Genomic DNA, 9,132 nt, shown 5'->3' with positions numbered 1-9,132 from the left:
AGAACAAGAAAAATATCTTATTAATTTTTTATTCACACTGAAACATATATTTATTATTTTTACTATTTCAATATTTTTATTTTTATTTCTATTTATGTGATTTATTTAATTTACAATAAATATGAATAAAAGTGTATTAAAATATAAAGATACTATTATAAATTATGTTGCAAATGGACTATTAACTATTATGAAAACAGAAAAATAAGTAACATATATTGATTTCAATAATCTCTTTTTAGAACTTCTTCATGCAGGAGATTATGTCAAATTAATAGACATACTTTTAAGCCTACGAGCTCATCCATACAACTTTAGGGCCCCGTTTGGGTCTGACGCCAGCGGCTGGAATGTTTGGTAACGCCTACTGAGTTGCGGCAGGATAGGCCAGCTATTGGGTTTTTTTTTTTTGTTTTTTGTTTTCAATAGTTGTAAATACATAGATTAATAGAAATTATTGTTTATCATATAGCCATACACCCATTAGTTTTTTTCTTGAAAACTAAATCTTTTACTCCACAGCATTTAAAGTTTAAAAACCACATCACCTTAATATAATACAACTCCTTAGTCTACGAAATTAACATTTTTGATTAAAAATAAGAAACTCATATTCACAAGCTAATTAAGTAGATTCAGAGAAATTTAAGAGCTGTTTCTATTTAAAGTTAGTTTTAATGTACTATAGAATTATATTATAGCCACCTAAAGATCACACTAAAATATCATCAGACAAAATTGAACTTACCTCCTCAGGCTCTTGTGTGCTTGGCTGTACCATTTGAGGCAGCTTATGAGATATGCTTTGCTGCATAATATACATAATTTAATCAGTGCAACCATTTTAATTATATCTCGATCTATCTGATAGCGGGGTAATTATTGCTCAACTCTTAGATTATTTAGGATTTTTCAATCATCCCCCAAACTATTGAAAACATCAATGCAACTCTATTTATATTCCAAAGATAGGGGATAATATGGTCGCGTTGATGAATTTCTTCATCAATTCTTTTGTCTTCTGAACAACAAATAAAAGAGGGTTGGTGTTTTGATTGGGGTAGGGTGGATTGGAGATAGTCAAAATATCTAGGGGTAAATAGAAATAAACCCTTCTAATATAGGCTTGAAGTATTAACTAAGCATAAAATTGTTGTTTGAAGCCAATTTCTTACAGGAGTAGAGGATCGCGAGACTCTCAATAAAGCGAGCATGGCATGGTTATCGATGAACTGAGGTTTGCGGCAGTGGTGGAGAAATTTCTTTGTCGACAGCAAGCGGTACAAAGATCGAAAGACGAAGAAGCTTCAAAGCATGTAACCATGTAGTGTTGAAAAATAGCATACTAATATGCTATTTTGAGAGCACATTTTGAGTGAGTCTCACTTAGCGAAAGTGAGAAATCTTAAGAGGTTCGGATTCTACTCCGTGAACACTTCGAAAGTGTATATTTATTTACTCAAATGGTGCTTGGGTGAATGAGAAATTGACTCTCAAAGTGCACCCTTGAAGTTGGAAATTTGAAATGAAATGGGACTTGTCCCACAAAGAAAAAATAAGCTAAGAGATTTGTGTTTATATGTATACTTATCAATGCATAAGCAAAAATTTTATAGATAGAGGCTCTCTCCACACGTGCGTGCACAGGGGTGTGCGAGTCCAAGATCGATTTGGTTGAACTTGCGAGTCCTGCGTACGCGAATGTCAGCCCAAAATCACACAGGCTTGCATGGTCACGTTTTTAATTTCCTTCTAAATTTTTGTAACAGTTTCACAATTATTTGTGAATTAAATCTTGAGCTGGTACTCATTTCAATTTTTTTTTTTTGAATTCAATGGCTTTGTAACAGTTTCGCAATTATTTATTAATTAAATTTTGGGCTGTTATGCAATTCAATTGGCTGAATTGAATTGGCTGTTACAATGTTAAATTGCATAGATTGAATTCGGAAATTCAATTTTATGCTACTGTTACATACCCACATGTGTATAAGTAGGCAGCCTCCTCTTCTGTTTTTTTTTTTTTTTTTTTTACAGAGCAACCAGCACATAGAGCACTTAAAATTTTCTTTCCTCCTTCTGACGTCTTCATTTTTTATCGAGTTTCTTCGCTGTTGTGGTTCGCCGAAATTATTTGTCCATACTTGATAGATAATTCGTACACGTTGTATTATGGGAAACAGTTACCAGCAAACCTAAAGCACTGTAGTAGGTGGTAAATTTATTTTAAGAAAACTATAGTAGGTGGTAAATTTTTTTTTGTCTCATTATTTTTTTATTTCGAGTTGCTTTTTTTTTTTTTTTTTGCTGTTGTTTGATTCTGTTATTAATCAAATTCACGTTAATTAGCTACTGCTTTTAATTGTTCACTCACTGCTATTTTTCTAATATGTAGCACACGTAAAATAGAGACCTTGAAGCCATGTGTTGCAGCCAAGGCCATCACACTTAACGCGCCAGTTACTTACAAAATAGAACGGTGTGAGAAACTCTACGAAATCCAGGCTGCCATCACCATTCTGATCAATGCTCTGAAACAACTCCTGAATCCACTGTGTGTTGTTGAATTTTCCAAGGAACTGAAGGAATTCTGAGCGGCTTATCCTGCCATCTCCATTAGTATCCATTGAGTTGAAGAAGTTCTTTGCCAGATTCTGAACTTCTCCAGTCGCATTGTTGTAGCAAATTATTGCAGAGTCATGGAACTCCTGATCCATGTTTATTTCAGAGTTTGTGCTTCTTAATAATTATCTGCAACCGAGTGAGCTTCTTGTTAGTTTAGTATTTATATTTTATGTTAGGAGATTGACAACTTCCCTTTTACTGAAATCAATATATACCACAGCCATTAGGCTTTAACTTAGTGGTTAAAACCCAAACCTCACAATTGTGAGGTCTTGGGTTCGAGCCCTACAATGCATTATGGGAGTTAAATTTCCTTCCTCAATTTGAGTGAAAACAATTTTTTCTCTTTCGAAATGTGAGTGGAGTAGACATCACTCGAATATTAGAGAAGGAATGTGAGTGGAGTGGAATAGATGTTCCTCGAATATTAGAGAGGGTAAAAATATAGGCGGTGCTTCATAAAAATTGATGTAAACAAGTTCCAATAATAGTCTGATATGTAAATATCAGTTGTAATCTCATGTAATATGAGTTGTACTCTTGAGCAATATTCTCATGTAATTAAAAAAAAATCAATATATACCACTTACTTTTGAACAGTTTTTAAAATAGTCAATAATCATCCTGACAATATAATTATACAGTAGTACTCTTATTTTTAAATACACTTTTACTCATATTTATTATAAATCAAATAAATCATATCAATAAAAATTAAAATTAAAATACTAAAAATAAGAAAATATTTTTTTTGTATAAATAAAAAATCAATAATATGATATTTTTCTTATACTTTTTATTATTTATTAAACATTTTTCTTATAATAAATATATATTTCATATTTCTAAATAAATTATCAAGCAAATGACTAATTACCCCTTTGTTCCTTTAAATATTTAGTATTAGGGAGATTTTTAGATGTTATGAAAAATTATATATATATGTTGATTTCAGTATAGGCTTTTAGTTAAGTGATAGTTTAGACTGTATATTTTGAAAAGTTCCCCAAAACATCTTTACTATTAATTATATTTTACCTCTGCCTTTAATTTTTTTTTAACTTTTATAATAATACCTCTACAACAATTTTGGGACATTAATAAAAAAAATATTAATTTACCAAATTAAGACAAGTGACTATCTTAGCTACTTATTGAAAAAAACCTTGTAGATGTATATGATTAAATAAATCTTATTGGCCACGCAATTTGTAATTATTATTTGATCTTACACTATCTTCCACTATATATGATTGTTAATTTATTTAGACTATATGCTGCGCATCTTTGATTTCATACCATAACTTTGAACTTTTCAAAGTATTCTTCTAGTCGTTGTATTCTGTAGCTAGTCTCTATAGAAATATGGTAAACATATTATTGTTAATTTCTTTAATTAATAGTGCTTATTCTTAAAAAATACTGATTACTTATTAATGGCCAATTAATTATGATGACGATATCTCCATGACATAAGATATCATGGAAGATTTCAACTATAAAATAAGGTACGTTTGAATTTTAATGATACTTACTGTTGAAGAGGAATTTTAATAATTTATTAAGGTTGGAAGAAGAGAAACTAGAGAACCTTTTATTGGTGTAACATATTCAAAGTATTGTAGCTCATGCCAATGAAGAATCTGACGTAGGATCTGTTTGGTACTGTGGCTCATATAAGACACAGTTGTTCTGAAATGAAACCTCTAATTGTGAAATAAAATATAAAAAATGATATTCCAAAGCAAATGCAGTCATTTTTTGGGATATGTTTGGAATTGAAGGTTTTTTCACTTTTAAATTGTAACTACTGTAAAATGAAATCACTATTGTTAAGTATCCATAGGTGGGATTGTTAGCGCTTACCTAGCTGTTGGATATCGTTGGAGCCATTACCGTAATATGCCATTGCAGCTCCCCTCCATTATTACAGAACTGTGAAATTTTCATTAAGTATAAGGTATTTTGCGACTTGGAATATTAAAATTCTTATTTAATTGACGATTCTTTTCAATCCCATATGGCCAAACATGTATAAAATACCTTGAATAAATTAATCTAATGACATTTGCTAGTAGCTGTTAATTACAAAACCCATAATCCAAGTTTTAGAAATTAAAAAAAAAAAAAATCCAAGTTTTAGGAAATGGTAAACCTTACTCATCTGAGAAAAGATTAAAAAAAAAGGCAGAAAGAAATAGTTTGACTTTTGCTTTGGCATTATCGCATAGTTAACAATAATCATTGATGTTAGGTCCCATTTGCAAAGTCACTTACAAGAGCGTTGTCAAAGATCGAACTAGCTTTGAGTCTGGTTTATTTTTAAAAAGAAATGAAAAAAATAGCTAATAGTCCTTTGATCATATTTGAGGAGACCCTTTTATTTGTTAATCGTATCAAAAATCATTTTCGCATATTTTGATAGTTTCAAGCTATAGTTTTATCATTTATGTGAATATTGAAGTTTGTACTCATATACATGGATATTAGTTTTTATGGTTTTTTTTATTTTTAAATATAATTATATTCCTTTCAAATGAAAAAAAAGAAGAAGCTACAAATGTTTTCTTGAAAATAACATGTAAGGTAGTAAATGTATTTTTTCCTTCCTTTTTTGCTTCTTTGTTTCCTTGAAGGATAACTCTTACTCTTTTTTTAAAAAAAATTAAATACTTTTATCCAAAGAATTTCCAATTAAAAATAATTTTGCAAAAATGTTCGCAAAAGTAATGCACCCTTTGATCTTGCACAATCCTTGATCGACGTAAACGGTGGCTAAACTTAATTTGAATACTGTTTTATTTTCAAATTAAGATCCTCCTCTGATTGAACTTAACCAACTTTTGAAATCAGCCATAATCATAATTCATAAGCAAATTTTTGAACAGCTAAAAGCTCATGTCACCACTGGGCTAGAAGGGACTTCTGAGTTAGGTTGCGTTGGTTTTTTTATCTGAAATTTGAATATGTTTGAATTTAACTAAAGTCTGAATAGGTCTGAATGAAAATATCTGAATGACATGTTTGTTTTTTCTTCTTTAACATCTAAAGAGAAAAACTTAAAAACTAGTAGTTTGACATAAATATCCGTTTAAGTGGTGCATATATTTGTTCTTCACAATTTATAATTTTCACAGGTTGATTAGTCTGGTAACATTAAAAAAAATACTATCATTGTTGATCTTAATTTAATTTTTTAATGAAAGATGTAATTAAAATATCAAATTTTATTATAAAGTCAATACTGTTATTTTATTTTTGATTCACCACAAATGACATAATTTGATTTGTTCAATATTTCAGTTTAGTTAATGTTATTATGTGAATGCAAATTTAAAGCAATAAAAAAAATAACTTCAAGAATAATACAAAAATATAAGGTTTATACATAATATCGGAAATACATGAATTGCTAAGAGTATTTTTGAGATTTGAAATTAAAATTTTCATTTAAACTTCATACTTCAGATAAAAGTGTAATTTTTCTACTTTTTTTATTCAAATATAATTGTCTGACAATAAGTGATAAGTTAAAAAAACAAACAGCCTAAAATAAATAAATGTTTGAAAAAAAAGTTAAATTCAGATTTCAGACTAAAAAACAAACAGCACCTTAGTCTCAGTATATTTTTGGGATTTATTATAAACATATAGGGAGCTGATCATATGCATGCAATCTAGCATTTTATAGGACCTGACTGCATGCTTGTCAAGCTTTTTGAATTTGGTTCATCTCATCACAAGTTTCAAAATAATATATTATACGCCCAAAACGAATATATGTAGCCTAAGTTATGGCCTTTGGAAGATGCCCTGCTCATTCCACTTCTTTTTTGGTCATTTTTCAGTTTTAAGAAATTTTCCTATTTTCCCTATTTCTTTTAGGATTTTTATCTTTTTTTAGATATTGAATCTTGACACAATTTATTTTGTATTTTTTTTATTTTGATTAGAAAAAATTTATTATAAAATAATACTTTGAATTTGCCCATTTTGGTAAATTTGTGATATTATATTAAGGGGCCCAAAACCTAGTTTTGTTGATTCAGACTTATTGAATAAACTTCATTATTCAAAAACTTTTGTTTTTCTATCAATCAACTTTAAATGTTCATTTCATCATTTTCATTAGGAGGTTATTAGCCTCACAACATAGCTCTTCCTAATGGAAAGCTTGACATGAATGTAGGTGCACACTATAAGAGGCACAAATGCACATACTTGATCACTCTTCTATATATGTCTGGATGCCTAAATGCAGATTTTGTGTAGATTTCCAACTACACTATATTGTGTTATAATTAATTAGACAAAAACATATTCGTGTCCTGATAAGATTAGGACTATTTACATACATAGATACATATTAGAAATATTCCAATCCAGAATTTTAAAGTACGGAAAAGTCTGGGAAAACATATAAACTATGCGGTTTAAGCCCTTTAATTTTTAAGCTTTTAAAATCTCATGGTTTTAAAGTTTACTTAGACTTTTTCCACACGTTGAGATCCCAGACCGGAAGTGTGTATATATATATATATTTCCAATCTAAAATTTTAAAGTGCAGAAAAGTCCAGGAAAGTCTGAGAAAATGCATAAACCATGAGGTTTAAGCCCTTTAAACCTTTTAAAACCTTATTGTTATAAAGCTTTATCAGACTTTTTCCGCACTTTAAAATTCCGGATAAGAAAACTACTATATATATATATATATATATATATAGAAGAAGTACATATTTAACAAAAAAAAGATTTTTTAATCTCAATTATAATATAAATATTTGGTTAAGACGTGAACTTGGTACGGATGACAATTTTTCCCATAGGATCCCATAATGTTTGGGACGAGATTGAGACATATTTTATCTCAAAAAAAAAAAAAAGTAAAGGGACAAAATGAGACTTTTTTTTTTATCACATTTGCATATACGGGACATGACTGGGATTGACAAATCCCGTCCCATTCCATTTCATTGCCAACCCTAGTTGTTGGTTTAGTTTATTATTATATTATTGAATTATTGGATATTTATCAGGGTTAAAGTTGGTTATTGTCAAAATCTATAGTTTTTGAAATGCAAGTCTTAATGTTAATGTGTAATGGAAGCAAACAAACAAATAAAAAATGTTAGTACAAAATTATATTTGAATATGCATGTACTCAAAATAAAATATTTTATTATTCTTATTTGTATTTATTCAAGATTTTTTTGTTATTTTGAATTATAATGATCCTTAAAAGAAAAAAAAATCAAAATCTATTTATTTACATTTGGGACTCTTCAGGATAATGAGATTGAATGGGATATTTAACATAACGGGACTATGACAAATTTTTATCCCAAAAAAAATAAAGGGATAGGACTTGCATATATAGAACATGACTAAAATTGACAAATCATGTCTCATCTCGTCTCATTGCCAATCCTAAAACTTGCGGTTGTTGGTCCATGCTGTTGTTTTTCTTTATCTTTCTTTTTTAAATAAAAAATAAATGGAAGAAGTACATAGTTAACAAAAACAAAAAAAATATGACTCGATACCCATCACCAACTCAAATTTCAATGTCACATAGGTGAGCTAAAACCAGTCTAACTTCAATTCTTGGATCCCACCGAGTAATTTCCAAGTATTGCAGTGGCATATACATATATATATATATATATTATATTGGGTCATATCATTGGTAATCAAGAAAAAACTTGATCTGGAATCATATGAAGTGATTATTGAGATTGAGTGAGAGTCATTCCTCTTAATTATTGTTTGACAGGTCAAAGTACGGGATTTGTCCATGACTATGCTTGACTATGCTGATGAGTTTGAAAAATCCTACAGGCATGCATATTTAATCACTTAGAAACAGAATGACTTTGTTTATTTCATTAATTAATTTAAGCTCTAACTATTTATTCTTGTCGTTTTTTATTTTCATTAGAATAATTATTTTAATTACCTCACAATTTTTTTTAGAACATAGAAATAGATAGGCAGCTTGATGAAAACGGTAGAAAATAGAAATTAGTTACCATACAGGCTTGTTATCAGATGCAAATTATAAATAAATGTTCTCTAGAGAGTTATATATATTATTTTGCAATTAAACCAATTCATTAAGGTAAAGACCAAGCTAACTAAGTTTGATTAATTCCTGACAGCTATAGCTTCTTGTTAAAAAATATAGTGACTATTAATTAACTAACTATTGAAGCAAGTTGTCTTTTTTTTTTTTTTTAAATCAGATTGATCTTAAATTTTATTCCAACATGAAAATGAATACAAGCAACACTCTTCATACTGAAAAAGGAGTACCAAAAACAAAAATAGGGGGAAAAAAGGTAATCTAAAACAAATCCAAAGACCAAGCCAAATTAACTTCAAAACATATATGGAGAAATTTAAACCTCACACATAGGTTTTATATTCTTCATCTTCAGTGTAGCTAGGATGGACTGCATCTGCCCTGCCACCCTTCTATATATATTTGAACTTTGAAGTGTGTAAGCC

At 29.2% G+C, this 9,132-nt stretch overlaps 1 protein-coding gene across 1 annotated transcript; it reads right to left on the bottom strand.

The window, feature by feature from the left end:
* Nucleotides 1-1,198: 1,198 nt before the first annotated feature.
* On the bottom strand, nucleotides 1,199-2,717 carry LOC18032030. Its single transcript, XM_006420314.2, has 2 exons — nucleotides 2,392-2,717; nucleotides 1,199-1,316 (listed from the first exon to the last, which is right to left on the bottom strand). Exons 1-2 carry the CDS (start codon nucleotides 2,715-2,717, stop codon nucleotides 1,199-1,201), a joined length of 444 nt encoding a protein of 147 aa, XP_006420377.2.
* Between the last annotated feature and the right edge of the window lie 6,415 nt (nucleotides 2,718-9,132).

Source organism: Citrus clementina, unplaced genomic scaffold, assembly GCF_000493195.1.
Source record: "Citrus clementina cultivar Clemenules unplaced genomic scaffold, Citrus_clementina_v1.0 scaffold_9, whole genome shotgun sequence".
NCBI lineage: Eukaryota > Viridiplantae > Streptophyta > Magnoliopsida > Sapindales > Rutaceae > Citrus > Citrus x clementina.
The sequence above is the reverse complement of the archived record's forward strand: the minus strand, read 5'-3'. Positions and strand labels throughout refer to the sequence as shown.

What these genes read in the sequence shown, in the direction of transcription:
- LOC18032030 (XM_006420314.2), bottom strand. Translation starts at nt 2,717, where the DNA reads ATGGATCAGGAGTTCCATGACTCTGCAATAATTTGCTACAACAATGCG. An exon ending in CTCTATTTTACGTGTGCTAC is followed by an intron (nt 1,317 to 2,391) that starts ATATTAGAAAAA and finishes CTACATGGTTAC; the next exon opens with ATGCTTTGAAGCTTCTTCGT.